The 23,149-nt window shown below is 47.2% G+C and overlaps 1 protein-coding gene across 2 annotated transcripts in view; it reads right to left on the bottom strand.

Moving 5' to 3' along the window:
• Nucleotides 1-209: 209 nt before the first annotated feature.
• LOC115205589 (leucine-rich repeat transmembrane protein FLRT1) overlaps nt 210-23,149 on the bottom strand; it is a 26,538-nt gene continuing 3,598 nt past the window's right edge. For both annotated transcript variants that reach the window (XM_029771730.1, XM_029771731.1), the window contains exons 2-4: nt 10,325-11,289; nt 2,105-2,992; nt 210-1,906 (exon numbers count right to left, since the gene is read on the bottom strand). In XM_029771730.1, the coding sequence (XP_029627590.1) occupies nt 693-1,906; nt 2,105-2,981 (2,091 nt within the window). In that variant the 5' untranslated portion in view covers nt 2,982-2,992; nt 10,325-11,289 and the 3' untranslated portion in view covers nt 210-692. The remainder of the gene's footprint in view (nt 1,907-2,104; nt 2,993-10,324; nt 11,290-23,149) is intronic.

Below are 23,149 nucleotides of genomic sequence, written 5' to 3'. Positions count from 1 at the left end.
ATCTATCTATCTATCTATCTCCCTCTCTTTCTTTCTCTATTTATCTCCCTCTCTCTATTTCTCTCTCTCTGTATTTCTCTCTCTCTCTATCTCCCTCTCTTTCTTTCTCTATTTCTCTCCCTCTCTCTCTCTCTCTCTCTCTCTCTCTCTCTGTGTATTTCTCTCTCTATTTCTATCTCTCTCTCTATGTCTTTCTCTATTTCTCTCTCTCTCTATTGTGTGTCTATACAGCGTAAACAGAAGTATTTAGTAGTATAGCCATCTACACAAGTGCTTCTTTCTGGTATATATTTGCCTATATGGTCTGCCTAGTCCTAAACATCCACCTCAAACTACTAACAGTGTTTAATGGAATAGAAGGAAGAGTGCAGTAGCTGTAAAGACCTCAAAACGTTTAAACATGAGAAGCACTGAAACATTATCGTAGGTCAATACCCAGCATGGTACGACTTGACTGGCACTTCTGTCACCTAGCTAACATGTATGTGTGGTTGCCCTTTGGGGACACAGCAGCCCAAGCCAGTCAGCTAAGTAACAGACCAATAAGATTCAGAGCAGAACTGAGGAGGCACAGAGGATACTTTGGAACCAAGAAGACCAACCAACCAACCAACCAACCGCCTGCTAGAACCGTATCCTTAGAACAGCGTCCAACCGGTGGTGGTGGGAGAAGTGTGTCTTTGATGATGTCATCACGTGTAGGTGTAGTCTATATCCGGGATCATCCCTTGCTCCCGGTAACCCCGGTTGGTCCCGTAGCCCGCCGTGTGACCCAGTTGGGTGATTATGCCGTTGTGACTCTGGTTGCTCCGGTAGGTGCCGTTACCGTGCGATGAGGGGAAGATGGTGTGCACGTAGGTCACATCTTCCCCTCCTTTGGGTTGCAGTGGCTGATGGGTCGTCATGGGCGTCATGGCCAAGCCGGGGCTCCTGATCTCCAGGATGGAGGTGTCCTTCTTAGTGCCCGACTCCACGTAGTCATCGTATGGCTTCCCCATTCCAACCCCGCGCTGTCCTCGGACCCCATAGGAGTCTGTTTCCCCGGAGACATACCCGGCGCGCTGACCGTACCAGCAGAAGATGCCGAAGATGAGCATGAGGGAGACCAGGGCCGTGGCTCCGCCGATGATCTCGGCCAGGGGGAGGGCTGCCATCTCTGTGTCTGAGTCTTCACCCCCGTCTCCCCCCTCGGGGCGCAGAGCCTCCCCCGTCTCTATCTGAGCACAGACGGGGGTCTGGTGAATTGTGTCCTTCTCCTGCTGCTGTCCTCTCTGTGCCCCTCCAGAGTGGGAGGAGGTGGTGCGCAGGGGGAGCAGGCAGACGAGGTAGTGTGATCGTGGCGTGAGCTGGGTCAGTAGGTACTGCTGTCTCTCCCCGGGGACCAGCGTCTCTGTGATGGAACCCAGAGCGGCGCTGCTGCCCAGCCTCAGCCACGATAGCCGGAAGGAGGGCGCTGGTCGTGGGCACAGCCACGTCACCTGCACACTGTCCGCAGACAGGGGCTTCACCGTGAGTTCTAGAGCATCATGTGAGGGGTGCCCCCCCGCCTCTCCTCCTCCCGGTGGTAACGGCATCACCAGGCCTGGCCGCATGGCCCGGAGGGTAAACATGGAGCCCTGGCTGGGGGGGGAGGTGGTGGTAGTACTAGAGACAGTGTTCACCCCTCCTGGTGGGCCTTCACACTGGTCCATGAGCCCAGAGAGGTCCCTGAGGGCCTGGCCTCGAACCACCTCCGGCCCGTGGCAGGTCAGGCCCCGTACCGTCACCGCTGCCCCGCGGCCATACAGCCAGGCGTGGAGCCAGAGCAGGTTGCAGCCACAGTACCAGGGGTTCCCCCGGAGCAGCAACAGCTCTAGGCCGTCTGTGTCCCTCAGCAGCCCCCGAGGCAGAGTGGTCAGGTTGTTCCCTGCAGGGATGGAAATGGAGTAGTTCACTACAGTTACTCTGCAATATACAAGCTGCCTTTTAGTCTACACTGCGGAAACTCAGCAATGTAAAATCTTAGGATTTTAGCTATGGAAAATATTTCGCTTTGGGAACTCTGTTCCATTGCGTTTCCCCCTACTACCCCCCACCCCTCCAAATTCCACCCCCGGCTGGTTACCTGACAGGTCCAGCCTCTGCAGCCTCCTCATCCCGTCCAGGGTCCCCCGGGGCATGTGGATCAGCCCGTTGTCCTGCAGGTGCAGCCTTAGCAAGTGTGTGCTGGGAAGGTTGATGGGCGGGGCCTGCAGGGCGTTGCGGACCAGCGACAGCTCCGTGAGGTTGGCCAGGCGGGAGAAGGTGTCGTCGGCGATGCGGGTGTTGGCCAGGAGATTCCCGTCCAGGACCAGGCGTCTCAGTGAGGCCAGGCCCCGGAAGGCGTGGGTGGGGATGGTGTTAATGCGGTTGTCGTCTAACCTCAGCTCCTCTAAAGAAGCCGGGAGGCCGGCTGGGATGCTGGACAGGTGGTTCCGGGAGAGGAAGAGTAACCTCAGCCGCGGCGTACCGGAGAAGGCCCGCTCCTGGATGCTCACCGTGGAGATGGAGTTGTCGTCTAGGTGTAGCCTCTCTAGCAATGGTAACCTGGCCAATGTCATGCGCGGCAACGTCCGAATGTTGTTGTCCTGTAGGTGTAGTTCCCGTAGCGACGGCGGCAGGTGTATAGGAAACTCGTCTAGTTGGTTGGCGTAAAGGTAGACCACACGGATGCTACTGCTGCGCTCTAACGATGGTGGCAGGCCGGAGTTGGCCAACTGGTTGCTCTGTAGGTAGAGAACGGTAGCCGTTAACGGTAGAGGAGGGATCATGCTCAGGCCCCGGTCGTTACAGTAGACGAAGCCTTCGTCACACCGGCACACCGACGGGCACAGGAAGTCTTCCTCGCCCTCCTCCATGGCAACTGCTGCCGCCGCCAACTCCAGCATCTCGGCCAGTAGAGTCAGGCACAGGAGGAGCAGGAAGAGCCAATCACGGAGCTCTGCCAGACTCTCGGCAGCCATAGTCCCGGCCTCTGTGTGAGAGAGAGAGAGAGAGAGAGAGGGAGAGAAAGAGACAGAGAGAGAGTTCATGAGTTTCGAAAGTCCTTGAACTTCAGGAAAGATAAAGAATGAGAGTTACAGGTAATTTCTGTAACAATGTCCTTCAAATTCTTGTGTTCTGTAAATGTGTTTTCTTCTTCAAGTTTTACTGATGTGATGTTTTTTGGACAAGTTTTTGAACAAAGAAAGTGCTTGTGATAGTGTATGAATAGTCGCTGGCCCAACTTAAGTGAAGCTGTCAGGATAATATGGGTCACTCCTACCAACCAGAAGCTGTCAGGATAATATGGGCAGACCCGGTGCCAAAACGAATCTGTTGGACGGGCATTTGATTTACAGAGGCGGGCCAATTTTTGGACCTCCTATCTGTACACTTACATGCATTTTTTAAATTGGTGTAATAGTAAAGACCATAGGCAGCTCATGAGTTTCAAGTTTGGGGAAGTTTACAATTTATCCTAGCATTTCTACCGATCTGCATGCCAGTTATGAATATTTATATATGCACATTTCCATGGAACAGTTTCATTTCAATAATAAAGTGTTTTGTGTCTCAAAATTGATATCACGTGGTTAATCGTAAAAATCTGAAGTAAAATTATACAAATCTGACTATGGCGAGAGCACTAGCCCCTGCCATATGGACACATTGATACACTGTGGTCTATTGGAGAGCATAGAACTCAGAGATAGCCTATAGGCCAATGCAGCAGTAGACCTATAACTTCCAAAATCAACTAAGTGAAATACAGTACATTCGGAAAGTATTCAGACCCCTTTCGTTACATTAGAGCCTTATCTAAAATAGTTTAAATGTTTTTTTCCCCTCATCAATGTACGCACAATACCCGATAATAACAAAGCAAAAACATTTAAAAAAAAGGTTTGCTAAACATTTTAAAAAATAAAATGAAAGAATGTATATCACATACAGTTGAAGTCGGAAGTTTACATACACCTTAGTCAAATACATTTAAACTCCGTTTTTCACAATTCCTGACATTTAATCCTTGTAAAAATTTCCTGTCTTAGGTCAGTTAGGATCACCTCTTTTATTTTAAGAATGTGAAATGTCAGAATAATAGCAGAGAGATATATGAATAATATATTTCAGCTTTTATTTATTTCATCACATTCCCAGTGGGTCAGAAGTTTACATACACTCAATTAATATTTGGTAGCATTGCCTTTAAATTGTTTAACTTGGGTCAAACATTTTGGGTAGCCTTCCACAAGCTTCCCACAATAAGTTGGGTGAATATTTGCCCATTCCTCCTGACAGAGCTGGTGTAACTGAGTCAGGTTTGTAGGCCTCCTTGCACGCACACGCTTTTTTAGTTCTGTCCACAAATTTTCTATAGGATTGAGGTCAGGGTTTTGTGATGGCCACTCCAATACCTTGTTGTCCTTAAGCCATTTTGCCACAACTTTGGAAATATGCTTTGGGTCATTGTCCATTTGGAAGACCCATTTGCGACCAAGCTTTAACTTCCTGACTGATGTCTTGAGATGTTGCTTCAATATATACACATAATGTTCCTTCCTCATGATGCCATCTATTTTGTGAAGTGCACCAGTCCCTCCTGCAGCAAAGCACCCCCACAACATGATGCTGCCACCCCTGTGCTTCACGGTTGGGATGGTATTCTTTGGCTTGCAAGCCTCCCCCTTTTTCCTCCAAACATAACGATGGTCATTATGGCCAAACAGTTCCATTTTTGTTTCATCAGACCAGAGGACATTGCTCCAAAAAGTACGATCTTTGTCACCATGTGCAGTTGCAAACCGTAGTCTGTCTTTTTATGGGGGTTTTGGAGCAGTGGCTTCTTCCTTGCTGAGCGACCATTCAGGTTATGTCCATATAGGACTTGTTTTACTGTGGATATAGATACTTTTGTACCTGTTTCCTCCGGCATCTTCACAAGGTCCTTTGCTGTTGTTCTGGGATTGATTTGCACTTTTCGCACCAAATTACGTTCATCTCTAGGAAGGAGGAAGGAAGGCATCTCCTTCCTGAGCGGTATGACGGCTGCGTGGTCCCATGGTGTTTATACTTGCTTACTATTGTTTGTACAGATGAACGTAGTACCTTCAGGCATTTGGAAATAGCTCCCACGGATGAACCAGACTTGTGGAGGTCTACCATTTTTTTCTGAGGTCTTGGCTGATTTCTTTTGATTTTCTGTGTGCTTAGGGTCGTTGTCCTGTTGGAAGGTGAACCTTCGCCCTAGTCTGAGGTTCTGAGTGCTCTGGAGCAGGTTTTCATCAAGGGTCTCTCTGTACTTTGCACCATTCATCTTTCCCTCGATCCTGGTTAGTCTCCCAGTCCCTGCCGCTGAAAAAGATCCCCACAGCATGGCGCTGCCACCACCATGCTTCACCGTAGTGATGGTGCCAGGTTTCCTCCAGATGTGACGCTTAGCATTCAGGTCAAATAGTTAAATCTTGGTTTTATCAGACCAGAATATCTGGTTTCCCATGGTCTGAGAGTCTGTTTTTTTATTTTTAATACATTTGCAAAGATTTCTGAAAACTGTCTTTGCTTTGTCATTATGGGGTATTGTGTGTAGATTGATAAGGGAAAACATGTATTTAATCAATTTTAGAATACTGCTTCAACGTAACAAAATGTGTAAAAAGTCAAGGCGTCTGAATACTTTCCAAATCCACAGACCTAAAGCCGACAAATAAAAACAGTAAAAAATATGCTAATAAAAATGTTGATGCTTTCAATCATATTCATCTCTCTTCTCCGCCTGCTCCTTTCTGTCTTTCTTGACTTGAGCTATTTCCAGGGAAGTTCAACATCGTATAAAATCATCACAGGGTTCGGCCCTAAGCTGTTGCTAACGAACTTGCAACATTGTATCAACTAGCCTATTCCGGGCCCTCAAAGTTTCCTGCGCCAGTGAGCTGTTTTTTTAATGACGTTTCCACTGGGTATATGATTTTTCTCTTTCACTCTGAGGATTGGTGATTATTGAGGTCGAGAGTGTTGGAAAGGTTTTTCAATGGATGTTAAAAAAACTGACTTTGTTGACTTGTGTGAGGCGATGAAAAAATGAGTGGTGCACGTGGTGAGTTAAGACAATCAGAAATAAGACATTGCCAAATGGGCCCTTTCCTACATACATTCTGGAAACGCACCATATCTTCGCCACACCCCCTCCCCTTCTTCTTGATGTAACATTTTAAATTATACTCAAGACACATTTTCACACATATTTTAGATGCTTTTCACTGACAGCAGCAACTCAATCAGCCACGCGCAGACCCAAATGACAGGCTTCCCACACGTCTGATTTGAAACAATCCACAGCTATTTTTTTTATAGAAGCTAATGATCCTCTGTGGCTAAGTCGTGCTCCCTGGTGGAGTATTTTCAATGATTTCATTTAGAAAGGAGTAATTATATAATTTTGGCGAAACATCAATTTACTTTAGGGTAATCCGGCATCCTAACAGTGTACTGTATACCTGCCAACTTTCCTATCCAATTCGCAAGAGGCTGAAACCAAATATCTGTATAATGACGAGATGCTCATGTCTCCGCCCTAACAATTGGAGTCTTTGTCGCAAAGACGGGAAGGCAGGCAACAAGCTTATGGCTGCATATTATTCCCATAGAAACGCATTGGGTTTATGCTGGACAGCTTTTGGCGAGAGTGAGCCCTCTCGCGCCGCCTCTTCCCCTCTGCTTAAACTACTGTATATCACCGGAGAAAGCATCCGGGCGAGCGAAACCGCGCACCTCTACATGTAGCCCATGTATCTGATGCTTTCTGGACAGAAATAGTATGACATGACATACATCAGATACATGGTCTACACATACTGAGACAGAGGGGAGATGTTTCGCTCTATGAGATCTGCGGGCGTCTCGGTCAAATAAATAATATTTCAATATTTCAATATTTTATTTGGACGGGCAAGGAGGTGGGGTAGGAGGCCTGGCCCGCCCATAAGCCGGCCCTGAATATGGGTCACTCCTACCAAACAGAAGAGAAAGGACAATTGGAGAGGGAAAGTGGGCGAGGGACAGACATTGTGGGGAAGTGAAGAGTGCGAGAGGAACACAAAGAGATTGGAGAAAGTTTAACAAGAAGAACTGGAGAGAGAAAATGAGTGAAAGGATTTTCGATTTTTTTACCCCCTAGAGTCCATTGACACACCGGTGTGTCAATCTAAGTAACATAATACAATTCCCATCAAAATCCGTCAGTTTAAGAAAGAGATATCTGTTTTTTTGCATTGCATGTGTCTCAATCTACCGCATCCGCCGATATCGCACTTCCGCATCTGCGGTGAAAGGTGGCTGAGCTCGAGCAGTGTTTGTCAGACCATGAGACTTCCCGATCGGTCTGAACGGTTTGACAAACTATTATGACCACTCTATCTCCACAAGTGTCACGGAACTTGTCTGGTACCGGTCATTTTGTACCTACCCAAAAAGGGTCTAAATATGTGTAAAAAAAAATCCTGAGCTTTCTTATATTTCCTATATATATGACAAGCACTTTTTGCCATTTATGAATGTGTTGTTATTCAATACGTTTCTCTTGGCTACAGTAGTAAAGGCCAAACTCAATATTTTATACAATTATTTTTGCATATATTTTTTGATACCTTAAGGGGTCCTAAAATTCCAAGTCAAATATCTAAATGATCCATAGTATGTCCTTCTGAAAAAAAATCCATATGTCAGATTTCAGATTTCTGTAAATGCACTGTTGGTAACCCCAGTCAGAAATGATCCCCCCTTGGATAAATTTGAATAAATCCACAATTGATTCACATACAGTCTGTAGTTCGTTATTGAAGTCTGAGAGGCAACGTAACTGTGACTTGGGATTTGGAAAAACCACAAACATTCACTCACCACAAACTGAGATGTACTGTATTATGCATGCTGTCTCTCAGTGTGTGTTTGTGTGTCTGCGGTTATTGTTCTCCAAATGTGGTATAAATTATTCAGTGAAGATCTTCGGAATTCCCAATAAATATTGAAGTTCGTGTTTTACATATCCAGTTGTTTTGTTGTTTCTTTTTTAAATTTATACATTCCTCGGTTTACATTTCTCTGCTTATCTTTTGGTGTTGAATCTTTGAGAGCGCCATCAATTTACAATTCAGATAAACAACAAGGAATGTCAGTGGAGTTTCAAAGTATACTATTTATAGAACACCAAGAAATTTGATTATACATTATTGTATACAGTGCAGTATATTCTAGGGGTTTCAGACTTGGACATGTGTTCTCCCATCCTCTGAAATGCTTGACATGATTTGACAGTACATTTGACAAACAAATGCTCTGCAGGCAAGATTTTCCTTTTGTTCAATTGTGTGTGTGTGTGTGTGTGTGTTTGTGTGTGTGTGTGTGTGTGTGTGTGTGTGTGTGTGTGTGTGTGTGTGTGTGTGTGTGTGTGTTCTCACTCTCAGGACAACATGCAAAATTGCCCCTCGGCTCCAGTCAAAATACATGCAAAGCAAACAAGAGATGGCAACAATGAGAGGGAGGGGGAGAGCAAGGGAGAGAAAGAGGCAGAAGGAGAAAAGGAGAGATGGACAGACAGAGAGAAGGACAGGAGGCTGACTCTGGCAATGGGTTGTGAGATAAAGAGTCAGCATTGAGTCACTTGGTTTTAAAAGGACCATCATTAATAATGATGTACCACTGCTGTGTATCTGGTGATGTCTTCATATGGACGTCCCGTCTCAGGGCCTTGAGGAGTTTTGGCTGGATTATGATAATGATGGATTAAGTTCTATCCTGAATAAAGACTAGATCTAGATGTTTGTGGATCTATTTTTAGCCCAAAACAGCTGACTTCTAAGGACTGCCTATGCCAGCGTTCACCCAACAGGGACAGATAGAAAGAGTGAGCGAGTGAGAGAGAGGAACATAAGGGAGAGTGTCAAGGTGGAGGATATTTTTTGGGGCGAGTCCCCACTATGAATATCAAATAGCATGCCTGCCTGCTTCCTTTCATAATCATACCTTTGGGATAAGGTGTGTGTCTCAGCGCCAGACTCGCCTTTACACATTTCCTCTCAAGGATTTTACATTTTTCATTCTTCCTTCTCTCTATCTGAGCGTCTCTCTTCCTGAGCTCATCTCTCTATCTGAGCGTCTCTCTTCCTGAGCTCATCTCTCTATCTGAGCGTCTCTCTTCCTGAGCTCATCTCTCTATCTGAGCGTCTCTCTTCCTGAGCTCATCTCTCTATCTGAGCGTCTCTCTTCCTGAGCTCATCTCTCTATCTGAGCGTCTCTCTTCCTGAGCTCATCTCTCTATCTGAGCGTCTCTCTTCCTGAGCTCATCTCTCTATCTGAGCGTCTCTCTTCCTGAGCTCATCTCTCTATCTGAGCGTCTCTCTTCCTGAGCTCATCTCTCTATCTGAGCGTCTCTCTTCCTGAGCTCATCTCTCTATCTGAGCGTCTCTCTTCCTGAGCTCATCTCTCTATCTGAGCGTCTCTCTTCCTGAGCTCATCTCTCTATCTGAGCGTCTCTCTTCCTGAGCTCATCTCTCTATCTGAGCGTCTCTCTTCCTGAGCTCATCTCTCTATCTGAGCGTCTCTCTTCCTGAGCTCATCTCTCTATCTGAGCGTCTCTCTTCCTGAGCTCATCTCTCTATCTGAGCGTCTCTCTCCCTGAGCTCATCTCTCTATCTGAGCGTCTCTCTCCCTGAGCTCATCTCTCTATCTGAGCGTCTCTCTCCCTGAGCTCATCTCTCTATCTGAGCGTCTCTCTTCCTGAGCTCATCTCTCTATCTGAGCGTCTCTCTTCCTGAGCTCATCTCTCTATCTGAGCGTCTCTCTTCCTGAGCTCATCTCTCTACCTTCACTCCATCTCTCATACCAACTCTTCCTCACTCTCTCCACCCCCTCTCTCTCCATCTCTGCCTCTCTCCTTGGATAATGTATTTTATCTGTTCAGCTCCTCAGCTTTTTGTTTATCCACTCACTCACTCCATTCCTTCACACTCAGATTGGATCAATCAGATTGGATCAATCAGATCCCAGCTCTCTCCTCCTCCAATCGCCCTCTCCTCTCCTCACTAGTGAGTTTGTTTTCATTTCTGTCGTTTAATTTGGATCTTATTCTTACTACCTCACTCACTGCTGTTTCCTCTAAGGCATCGCTCTAAGCATTTCAAAACATTTTTTGAAATGACACAAACGATCTGTATTTCTCAGTAGAATATAGAGAAATGATATGGCAGGTTATGTTTCAGACATTTCAGAGCAACATGTTGAACCTCAAATCTCTAAAGAAGATGTTTGAGAAACCTGTTTAACTTACCCTCTCAGTGCTGAGTCTCTCTTTACCTTCTGTCTTCTTCTGTCTGTTCCACAGCTGAAGGGGCTGTTCGTGTGTGTGTGACAAGTCAGTGTGTGTGTGTGTGCGCGCGTACGTGTGTGTGTGATGACAGTTCCGGTCCACTCTGTCCGTAGTAGTTCAGAGGTTCAGTCAGTTCCCTCCGAGCCACCGTACTTCCTGTGGCATTGGTGAGTGATGAAATTGACGATGATGATGTTTGCAGCCTATAGGTTTCCAGGGAAACAGCATGGGAGAGGAGGAAGGCACAGGGAGCAGCATGGCCTAGCTAGCCTTACAGCCTCCAGCCCCATCCAGAGTAGCATCTGGCAACTCAGTCAGTAACCAGGAGAGGCAGTCTTCAAGTCCTCTCTGCTGGTGGGTTTATGTTCTCTTCATGTTGATTTACATAGGTCCAGATGGTCATCTAGTCAGTCTGTGTCTGTATAGATTGAACCAGCTGGGGGGAATAGAGAATGTTACGCACCTCAGAGATTAGAGGAGGTTAGAGAAGGTGAAGAAGGTGGAGGAGGTGGTGGAGGAGGAGGAGGACAAGGAGGAGGTGGTGGTGGGATGGGAGGTCACAGGAGTCTGGGTCACTTGTTATCCTTCACTTTGAGGATTAGAATTAATCATCTCTTAAAGCCTCTAGTGACACTGCTTGCTATCCACCCAGACACTTTTTCTCTCCTCAAATCTTCGGGGATTAGTGTCTAAAGTTGATATTGCTTGATAATTGGCCAGTGTGAACTGCTCAATTTCTGCTGCGGGCCACATGTGTGTGAGATAATTTTTACGTGTGTGTGTGTCGTGTGAGAATGTGTGTGTGTTGTCTGTGGGTTTGTCAGCCTCAGTTCTTCAGCTTGTTGGTGGAAGGAGCGATGTCCTCCCTCTGTCTCAGTGGTACTTGCCCCAGCGACATAGCCTGACTAGTCTGACGCAGTGCCCCCCTGTGGGGAGAATAGAGAGGGCAGTTAGCTAGGACTCACACACACATAGGTTGTGCCCCAAATGGCACCCCAAAGCTCTGGTCAAAAGTAGTGCCCTACAGTATGTAGGGAATAGGGTGCCATTTGGGACACAACCATTCACTACTTTATCTATGAGTCAACTGTATAACAGCAGAGAAGGTTCCAGAAGAACCATTATAATGTGTTTGCTTAATAATTATGCTCAAGTCTAACCATGCTCAAGTTAATCTTCAAAGGACAGACACTCCTGCTTCAGTAACTTGACAGTTATGTTTGGCAAGGTTAAGAGTCTAGGAGTAAAGCACTGTTCTTCAGTCCTAGAAATGAGGACCCACAGGGACTGCAGGCTTTCATACCAACTCAGTACTAACACATCCAATAGAGTTATTCAACTACACATCAAGACTTAAATTTGTTGAATCAGTTATGTTAGTAATGGTCTGGAACAAAATCCTGCACACCCCAAGGACCAGAATTGAAACACACTAGACTGAAAGGTCTAGAAAGGGAATGTTGCAGAGTCCAGACCCTGTGTGTACAAGTGTAGATATATTGTGTATGTGTGGTGAGGTAGTCTGTGTGTGTAGCGTACTGTAGTGTAGTTTACTGTAGTGTAGTGTACTGTCATGTAGTGTACTCTAATGTGGTGAGGTGTAATGTACTGTAGTGTAGTGTACTGTAGTGTAGTGTACTGTAGTGTACTGTAGTGTGGTGAGGTGAGGTGAGGTGGTTGTGTTTCTGTGCTCCTCACTCCCCATGCTGACACAGCCTATTTTCAGCCCTGGCTAGCTAACACTGTAGTGGTAGCTGTGGAATAGAATAGAATATAAAATAGAATGGTTCCTCTGTGTCTCATTGGCTGACAGCTCTAATGTTCTGACCACAATAACACTTAGAACAGCAGTTACACTGCACTACTGGAGATGACTGGGTCTTCTACAGCAGTAACACAGATAGACTGGGTCTTCTACAGCAATAACACAGATAGACTGGGTCTTCTACAGCAGTAACACAGATGGACTGGGTCTTCTACAGCAGTAACACAGATGGACTGGGTCTTCTACAGCAGTAACACAGATAGACTGGGTCTTCTACAGCGGTAACACAGATGGACTGGGTCTTCTACAGCGGTAACACAGATGGACTGGGTCTTCTACAGTGGTAACACAGATAGACTGGGTCTTCTACAGCAGTAACACAGATAGACTGGGTCTTCTACAGCAGTAACACAGATGGACTGGGTCTTCTACAGCAGTAACACAGATGGACTGGATCTTCTACAGCAGTAACGCAGATGGACTGGGTCTTCTACAGCAGTAACACAGATGGACTGGATCTTCTACAGCATTAACACAGATGGACTGGATCTTCTACAGCATTAACACTGATGGACTGGGTCTTCTACAGCAGTAACACAGATGGACTGGGTCTTCTACATTATTAACACTGATGGACTGGGACTTCTGAAGCAGTAACACAGATGGACTGGGTGTGTTTTTGTAATATTTTATGGTCCACTATATTACCGGAACACTCACAGAGGAGCACGATAAGATATATATGGTACTCTAGTGTGTGTTCTGGTAATATTGGGCCCAATATTGAGGATTCTCCAGAGAACACTTCTATCTACCACCAATGAGTAGAAAAACATTCTCAATAGGTTTGATTAGAGCGCCAATGTGTGCTGTGCAACAAACATTCATTATAACCAGTGTGTGTGGTGTGTAGAAGAATGCAAATGATGTGCATGTGCTATGGTGAATTTTTTTTTTGATTGTTTGTCTGTGTGTTAAAGTCTCTTCTCTACTAGTGTGTGTGTGTTGAAGCTGTTTAATCAACAACTCACGTAACCCCCCCACCACCACACACACACACACACACACACACACACACACACACACACACACACACACACACACACACACACACACACACACACACACACACACTTCCCTCCTATTTCCCATTTACTGAGGGAGAGTTATAAAGACTGAGGAAGAGTGGGTGATGGGGGAATGAGAGAGATAGAGTAGACGGAGAGAGTGAGGGAATGCTAGAGCGGGGAGGGAGGCAGGGGGCAGATTTATGAACCCATTGGAATGTAATTTGGAGGCAGAAATGACTGTCAGCCTGAGCAAGGTTTAAACTCACTGAAGCACGTCCACTGACGGGAGTGTGTGTGTGTGTGTGTGTGTGTGTGTCTGTGTCTGTGTGTGTGTGTGTGTGTGTGTGTCTGTGTGTGTGTGTGTGTGTGTGTGTGTGTGTGTGTGTGTGTGTGTGTGTGTGTGTGTGTGTGTGTGTGTGTGTGTGTGTGTGTGTGTGTGTGTGTGTGTGTGTTTACAGGAACACAGCCGTGTTTTATAGTAAATAGAAGTGGATGGTAAATGTGATGGGGAGTGTAATACCACAGAGCAGGGTTTGCTATGCAGATTGAACATCTCACTGACTGAGTGTGCTGTATAACCACCCTACCACTCCACGTACGACTGTCATAACTACACAATATCTGGTGATGTAATACAGAATTTAACAGTTCACATTGCTCACTGTGTTTCACTGACTGCTCTGACCTGACTGTATGACATTACACACACACACACACACACACACACACACACACACACACACACACACACACACACACACACACACACACACACACACACACACACACACACACACACACACACACAGTGAGGCCTGACTGACTGCAGAGGCCACGAGGCCATGACCGGAGAGGTCAGCCAAGGGTGTCCATTCATACAGACAGGGATGGAGGGAGAGAGATGGATGAAAAGAGAAAGGGAGGAGGAAAACCAGGAGAGAGAGAGAGAGAATAAGAGGGTGTAAAAGCGAGGGAGAGGGATGTGACTAGCTTTTTAAATCAGTGACACACAGCAGCCATTTAGAGAATCCATTTAGAGAGAGAGAGAAAGAGAGAGAGAGAGAGATACAGGCAACCTGACAGAGAGAGATGAGGGAGGGAGTAGGGCTAAAAGAGAGGGAGAATGAAAGGAGGGAAGGAGAGAAGAGGAGAAGAGAAGGGGAGAAAAGGCACCATACTCTTAGCATCACCTTTTCCTCCCTCTCTGACCCTTTCTCTTTTTCTCTCTCTCTCTTTTTCTCACACACACACTCCTCACTCATGAATATACACCTCCTGTATTAGCCTTCTTCCAGGTGAAGGGTGTGATCAGCTCTAACAGCAGCCCTTTACTCAATGATAATGACATCACCATATGCAATGGGACAACAAACCTATTTTACTCTCTAAAGCAATTCACCCCCTGTAGAGAGTAGACCCACACGTTCCATCCTCCCGCTCTACTTCTCCAATGAGTCCAGCCATCAAGGCTGAGCTGTCCCCTCACTACCCTACCTCTCATCCCTCTCTTCCTACCATCTCTTTCTCCTCTTCTATTAGACACTCTCCCTCTCCTTCTTCTCCTCCCTCTCCTCCCTTCATCTCTCCATCGCCCTTCGTAGAGATCTTTGTTCTGGGTAAATCCAGTCTCTTCCTCCTCTCCTTCTTCTAGTATCCACACTCTTTCTTCTCCATTGATACCAGTCAGCCATACAGGGTTATTTTGGTGGGTGTCTCTGCTGTTCTGGAATGGACTAGGACCAGAAATCGGCCCGGCATAAAAAATTTAGAAAAGCATTTTTCTCCCCTCGAAGCCCCCATTCTTAGCTGAAAAACTGTCATTCTGCACACAAAAAAAATATAATTTCTAATATTAATTTAGACTGGACCACTTGGCTACAAATGGACCAGCTGATCTGGCATTTGCCAGAATAGCCCTATGGCCAGTCCGTCCATGAGGCTGCTCCCTCCCTAGAGATTCCTGCTCCATCTCTAGAGATGCCCATCTTCCCCTTCTGGTAAATCCAGTCTCTCCCTCCTCTCCCTCTCATCCATTGATGCCTGCCACCCATCAGGGCTTTGGGTCATTTAGGTGGTTTTCTGCACTACTGCTATGCTACTCCCTTCCTCCATCCCCCTCCCTAGATCACTCCTCTCCTTTTAAATATGAGTGCTGTGAGTGTGACAGTACTCAGCCTGACAGGGGAGAGTGGGAGTCCAGTACATTACATGAGAGAGGGAGAGAAAGAGAGAGGGGGAGAGGGAGAGTTATATTGTTTGCCCTGGAGGAGTTGAACCATAGAGTTAGCCTGTACAGTGAAATGGATGAAAAGCCACTAGGAGTGTGTACTATTAAATCTTTCAGTTCCAAAGGCTCACGACATACATTTAGTCCTTTACGCTGATGTACAGTGCATTCGGAAAGTATTCAGACCCCTTCCCCTTTTCAATATTTTGTTACATTACAGCCCTTTTCTAAAATTGATTAAATAAAAAAATGTACTCCTCAATCTACATAAATTGCTCCATAATGACAAAGTGAAAACTGTTTTTTAGAAATTTTAGCAAATTTATAAAAAATTAAAAACAGAAATTGCTGTTTATCTGATATCTGACATAAATACTAGGCTATAAGATCATTGAAAAAAAAACTAGGCCTATAGGTAACTGGCAAAATAATGGAAACACTTGTGTAAATGAGTGATACAAAGTATATTGAAAGCAGGTGCTTCCACACATCCCATCATGCTTAGGGTCATGAATAAAAATGCTGGGAAGGCCATTATTTTGGCTACCATAGCTACAGTACCAGTCAAAAGTTTGGACACACCTACTCATTCAAGGGTTTCTCTTTATTTTTACTATTTTCTACATTGTAGAATAATAGTGAAGACATCAAAACTATGAAATAACACATATGGAATCATATAGTAAGCTAAAAAGTGTTAAACAAATCAAAATATATTTTAGATTTTAGATTCTTCAAGGTAGCCACCCTTTTCCTTGATGACAGCTTTCCACACTTTTGGTATTCTCTCAACCTGGAATGCTTTTTCAACAGTATTGAAGGAGTTCCCACATTTTTTTTCAGCTTGTTGGCTGCTTTTCCTTCACTCTGCGGTCCAACTCATCCCAAACCATCTCAATTTGGTTGAGGTCAAGTGATTATGGAGGACAGGTCATCTGATGCAGCACTCCATCACTCTCCTTCTTGGTCAAATAGCCCTTACACAGCCTGGAGGTGTGTTGGGTCATTGTCCTGTTGAAAAACAAATGATAGTCCCACTAAGCGCAAACAAGATGGGATAGCATAAAGATGCAGAATGCTGTGGTAGCCATGCTGATTGACAGTGTCACCAGCAAAGCACCATCACACCTCCTCCTCCATGCTTCACGGTGGGAATCATACATGCGGAGATCATCCGTTCACCTACTCTGAGTCTCACAAAGACACAGCGGTTGGAAACAAAAATCGCAAGTTTGGACTTATCCGACCAAAGGACAGATTTCCACCGGTCTAATGTCCATTGCTCGTGTTTCTTGGCACAAGCAAGTCTCTCCTTCTTATTGGTGTCCTTTAGTAGTGGTTTCTTTGCAGCAATTCGACCATGAAAGCCTGATTCACGTAGTCTCCTCTGAACAGTTAATGTTGAAATGTGTCTGTTACTTGAACTCTGTGAAGCATTTATTTGGGCTGCAATTTCTGAGGCTGGTAACTCTAATGAACTTAACCTCTGCAGCAGAGGTAATTATGGGTCTTCCTTTCCTGTGGCGGTCCTCATGAGAGCCAGTTTCATCATAGCGCTTGATGGTTTTTGTGACTGCACTCCGGATTGACTGACCTTCATGTCTTAAAGTTATGATGAACTGTCATTTCTCTTTGCTTATTTGAGCTGTTCTTGCCATAATATGGACTTGGTCTTTTACCAAATAGGGCTATCTTCTCTATACCACCCCTACCTTGTCTGTAATGTCTGCTTCACACCCTCTAGATCCCCTGAACGCAGCTCACTCTCCAGATCCCAATCACCTGAATTCTAATGACCTGTTCACACACCTGTATGTCATTATCACTCACTATTTAGTTCAGTTCTTTGCACACCATCATTGTGAGGTATTGTTTGTTTTGTGACACACGTCTTTCAGAGCGCTGGTTTTCCCGTAATTTACTCCTCCCGTGTATGATAGTTTTTGCCTGCCTCACTAACGATGCCTTTTGCCTATACCCTGCCTGTACTTTAGCCTGCATGTGCTTTAGCCTATCGGATTTCCTGTTATCAACCTATTGCCTGATCTCCCAGACTACGTTACAAGCCTTTTCCCTGCCTGTACTGTTGCCCTTTTGGATCCCCTGTATATGACCTTCTGCCTGCCCCTGGACCCAGCTACCTGCCTCGTCCTGTGGTCCTTTGCAATAAAAACCTGCTGCGCCCTGCATTTGAAACCAGCTGTCTGTCTCCCCTCGTGTTCATTACATTGTCACAACAAAACTGATTGGCTCAAATGCATTAAGAAGGAAAGAAATGTTCCAATAATTACATTTAACAATGCATACCTGATCATTGAAATGCATTCCAGTTGACTACCTCATGAAGCTGGTTGAGAGAATGCCAAGAGTGAGCAAAGCAAGGTGGCTACTTTGAAAAATCTCAAATATAAAATATATTTTGATTTTTTTAACACTTTTTTGTTACTACATGATTCCATATGTATTATTTCATAGTTTTGATGTCTTCACTATTATTCTACAATGTAGAAAATAGTAAAAATAAAGAAAAACCCTGGCATGAGTAGGTGTGTCCAAACTTTTGACTGGTACTGTATGTAAATGCATTAATAAATGTCTACATTTGTTTTTGCCATGTTTATTATATTACAAACACCTTACTGCATACCTTTATGTGAGCTAAACATACACAACAAACTATATAAAATATAAAAACATTTTCCTTATTAATGTTTAATTTTTAGAAAGTACTAATGTTACTGACCCCACTACAACAACAAAATACTTAAATACATGTATTTCATCCTTGTAACAGTTAAATTAAATACTGTAGAATTCCATTCATTCCTCTGCAGGACTGCTTTTCTGAGGAGTGCCAATATGGCGGCCAGTGGCTTCAAAGCCTCTCATTGGCCAATACATAGCATTAGCAATCCAGGGTTTATGTACTTGATGGATCTCAACCCACTTAAACACTTATGGAAGATTCTGGAACGATGCCTGAAACAGCATTTTCCAACAAAACACCAAATCATGGTCATTTCTCGTAGAACAATGGTGTTGCATCCCTCCACTAGAGTTACAGACACTTGTAGAATCTATGCCACGGTGCATTGAAGCTGTTCTGGCTCGTGGAGGTCCAACGCCCTATTAAGATGCTTTATGTTGGTGTTTCCTCTATTACAGCAAGCACCATTGTGTATTATTTTGGTACCAGGTAGTAATGGAATTCTTGGAAGTGTTGAATTATTTGAAGGAAGTACTGTTGTTGCATTTTCCTATGAAATATCAGGTAAACGAACACTAACTACACAGTTAGTTAAGCCCTAATAGAGTTTTGAACTTACACACAGGCAACACAACACACACACACACACACATACTGTACTGTACACACGCACACAGTCACACACCAGTGGAGGCTGCTGAGGGGAGGACGGCTCATTATAATGGTTGGAACGGAGTCAATGGAATGGCATCAAACTCATGGAAACCACCTGTCTGATGTATTAACACGAGCACGTCCTCCCCAATTAAGGTGCCACCAACCTCCTGTGCCACACACACACAGACAGACAGAAACAAAGTGAATATGTTTTGCATAAATCGGTTGCCAATTCTGATCTGGAGGATCACCATCATCATCAGAATGATCATTCCAGTCAGATTCTCACCCACATACTGTATCTCACTCACTCACCCCTCCCAAAGCCCACACACCTCACTCACCCCTCCCAAAGCCCACACACCTCACTCACCCCTCCCAAAGCCCACAAACCTCACTCACCCCCCCACAAAGCCCACACACCTCACTCACCCCTCCCAAAGCCCACAGACTTCACTCACCCCTCCCAAAGCCCACAAACCTCACTCACCCCTCCCAAAGCCCACACACCTCACTCACCCCTCCCAAAGCCCACACACCTCACTCACCCCTCCCAAAGCCCACACACCTCACTCACCCCTCCCAAAGCCCACACACCTCACTCACCCCACCCAAAGCCCACACACCTCACTCACCCCTCCCAAAGCCCACACACCTCACTCACCCCTCCCAAAGCCCACACACCTCACTCACCCCTCCCAAAGCCCACACACCTCACTCACCCCTCCCAAGGCCCACACACCTCACTCACCCCTCCCAAGGCCCACACACCTCACTCACCCCTCCCAAAGCCCACACACCTCACTCACCCCTCCCAAAGCCCACACACCTCACTCACCCCTCCCAAGGCCCACACACCTCACTCACCCCTCCCAAAGCCCACACACCTCACTCACCCCTCCCAAGGCCCACACACCTCACTCACCCCTCCCAAGGCCCACACACCTCACTCACCCCTCCCAAAGCCCACACACCTCACTCACCCCTCCCAAAGCCCACACACCTCACTCTTCCCCTCCCAAGGCCCACACATCTCACTCACCCCTCCCAAAGCCCACACACCTCACTCACCCCTCCCAAGGCCCACACACCTCACTCACCCCTCCCAAAGCCCACACACCTCACTCACCCCTCCCAAGGCCCACACACCTCACTCCCCCCCTCCCAAGGCCCACAAACCTCACTCACCCCTCCCAAGGCCCACACATCTCACTCACCCCTCCCAAGGCCCACACACCTCACTCACCCCTCCCAAGGCCCACACACCTCACTCACCCCTCCCAAGGCCCACACACCCCACTCACCCCTCCCAAGGCCCACACACCTCACCCCTCCCAAGGCCCACACACCTCACTCACCCCTCCCAAAGCCCACACACCTCACTCACCCCTCCCAAAGCCCACACACCTCACTCACCCCTCCCAAAGCCCACACATCTCACTCACCCCTCCCAAGGCCCACACACCTTACTCACCCCTCCCAAAGCCCACACATCTCACCCCTCCCAAGGCCCCCACACCTCACTCACCCCTCCCAAAGCCCACACATCTCACTCACCCCTCCCAAGGCCCACACACCTCACTCACCCCTCCCAAAGCCCACACACCTCACCCCTCCCAAGGCCCCCACACCTCACTCACCCCTCCCAAAGCCCACACACCTCACTCACCCCTCCCAAGGCCCACACCCCTCACCCCTCCCAAGGCCCACACACCTCACTCACCCCTCCCAAGGCCCACACCCCTCACCCCTCCCAAGGCCCACACCCCTCACTCACCCCTCCCAAGGCCCACACACCTCACTCACCCCTCCCAAAGCCCACACCCCTCACTCACCCCTCCCAAGGCCCACACCCCTCACCCCTCCCAAGGCCCACACACCTCACTCACCCCTCACCCCTCCCAAGGCCCACACCCCTCACCCCTCCCAAAGCCCACACACCTCACTCACCCCTCCCAAGGCCCACACACCTCACTCACCCCTCCCAAAGCCCACACACCTCACTCACCCCTCCCAAGGCCCACACCCCTCACCCCTCCCAGGGCCCACACACCTCACTCACCCCTCCCAAGGCCCACACACCTCACTCACCCCTCCCAAAGCCCACACACCTCACTCACCCCTCCCAAGGCCCACACCTCACTCACCCCTCCCAAGGCCCACACACCTCACTCACCCCTCCCAAAGCCCACACACCTCACTCACCCCTCCCAAGGCCCAAACCTCACTCACCCCTCCCAAGGCCCACACACCTCACTCACCCCTCCCAAAGCCCACACACCTCACTCACCCCTCCCAAGGCCCACACACCTCACTCACCCCTCCCAAGGCCCACACATCTCACTCACCCCTCCCAAGGCCCACACACCTCACTCACCCCTCCCAAGGCCCACACACCTCACTCACCCCTCCCAAGGCCCACACACCTCACTCACCCCTCCCAAGGCCCACACATCTCACTCACCCCTCCCAAGGCCCACACACCTCACTCACCCCTCCCAAGGCCCACACACCTCACTCACCCCTCCCAAGGCCCACACACCTCACTCACCCCTCCCAAGGCCCACACACAGACCTCATCAGAGATACACACATAAACATTCAGAGCGGATATAGTGAGGCAGTAAAGGTTACAGTTTGTATTCTGTTGAAATAAATTCAGTCCCTGAACTTTTCTCCGTGCCTCCTACTGCCGCAGCGTGGATCTGTTGTGCTGCTCCAATAAATAGGGCTACGTGTTTGTGTGTGTGTGCACTCAGATGAATCATGAAATTCCCCTCACTTGTGTAATGCATTCCTCTAGTATCTTTATTTTGAATAGGATCTATGTCAACTCAGAATGCCTCCTAGAGGTTGGGGGCCTATACAATGGTTTCGTTGGTTTTGTTTTTACACAAACTTATCAGCAAATAATACCTCACAGTGATGGCCCCCGAGATAGAAATTCACAGAGGTAAAACAATATTGAATGGTGTAAGGATGATGTTATTGTCAATTTGAAATTGTTATATATTTTTTACTTTGAATTGATATTGAAGTCACAGTTAAATAAATGATCTGAAATCAAATAAGCCTAGTACAGCCTAGTAGAGCCTAGTAGAGCCCCTAGTAGAGCCTAGAAGAGCCCCTAGTGGAGTCCCTAGTAGAGCCTTGTAGAGCCTAGTAGAGCCTAGTAGAGCCTAGTAGAGCCCCTAGTAGAGCCTAGAAGAGCCCCTAGTAGAGCCTAGTAGAGCCCCTAGTGGAGCCTAGTAGAGCCCCTAGTAGAGCCCCTAGTAGAGCCCCTAGTAGAGCCTAGTAGAGCCCCTAGTAGAGCCCCTAGTAGAACCCCTAGTAGAGCCCCTAGTAGAGCCCCTAGTAGAGCCCCTAGTAGAGCCCCTAGTAGAGCCCCTAGTAGAGCCCCTAATAGAGCCCCTCGTAGAAGCCCTAGTAGAGCCCCTAGTACAGCCCCTAGTACAGCCTCTAGTAGAGCCCCTAGTAGAATCCCTAGTAGAGCCCCTAGTAGAGCCAAGTAGAGCCCTTAGTGGAGCCCCTAGTAGAGCCCCTAGTAGAGCCCCTGGTAGAGCCCCTAGTGGAGCCCCTATATATATCCCCCAGTGGAGCCCCTAGTAGAGCCCCTAGTAGAGCCCCTGGTAGAGCCCCTAGTGGAGCCCCTATATATATCCCCCAGTGGAGCCCCTAGTAGAGCCCCTAGTAGAGCCCCTGGTAGAGCCCCTAGTAGAGCCCCTATATATCCCCCAGTGGAGCCCCTAGTAGAGCCCCTAGTAGAGCCCCTGGTAGAGCCCCTTGTGGAGCCTATATATATATCCCCCAGTGGAGCCCCTAGTAGAGCCCCTGGTAGAGCCCCTAGTGGAGCCCCTATATATATCCCCCAGTGGAGCCCCTAGTAGAGCCCCTGGTAGAGTCCCTAGTGGAGCCCCTATATATATCCCCCAGTGGAGCCCCTAGTAGAGCCCCTGGTAGAGCCCCTAGTGGAGCCCCTATATATATCCCCCAGTGGAGCCCCTGGGCATTCTCTCCCATGTCAATGTGCAATGTTTTCCACATGGAAGCCCATGCATTATCTCTCCATCTCTCTCTCTCGCTCTCTGTCTCTGTCTTTAATCTGATGTTCTGTAATGTTTAGGCACAGAGAATCTCCTTCTAATCTCAATATGGCCCTGTTTGCTCTGTCATTATCCTGTGTGTTTGCGTGTGCATGTGTTTTTAAAAGACATTAATGCCCAGTAAAACTGTAGGACATCTGCCCTCTATGCTCTCTATGCCCTGTTGTGTTTGTGTGCTGAAATGAGTTCTGATGTAATATTTTGTTTATGTTATTGTGCTTGAAATGCTGTGCTGCACCATACGTTGCGTTTGAGTA

This window comes from Salmo trutta, chromosome 13 (genome assembly GCF_901001165.1).
Source record: "Salmo trutta chromosome 13, fSalTru1.1, whole genome shotgun sequence".
In the NCBI taxonomy this organism is placed as follows: Eukaryota; Metazoa; Chordata; class Actinopteri; order Salmoniformes; family Salmonidae; genus Salmo; species Salmo trutta.
This window is presented reverse-complemented; position numbering and strand designations above follow the sequence as displayed.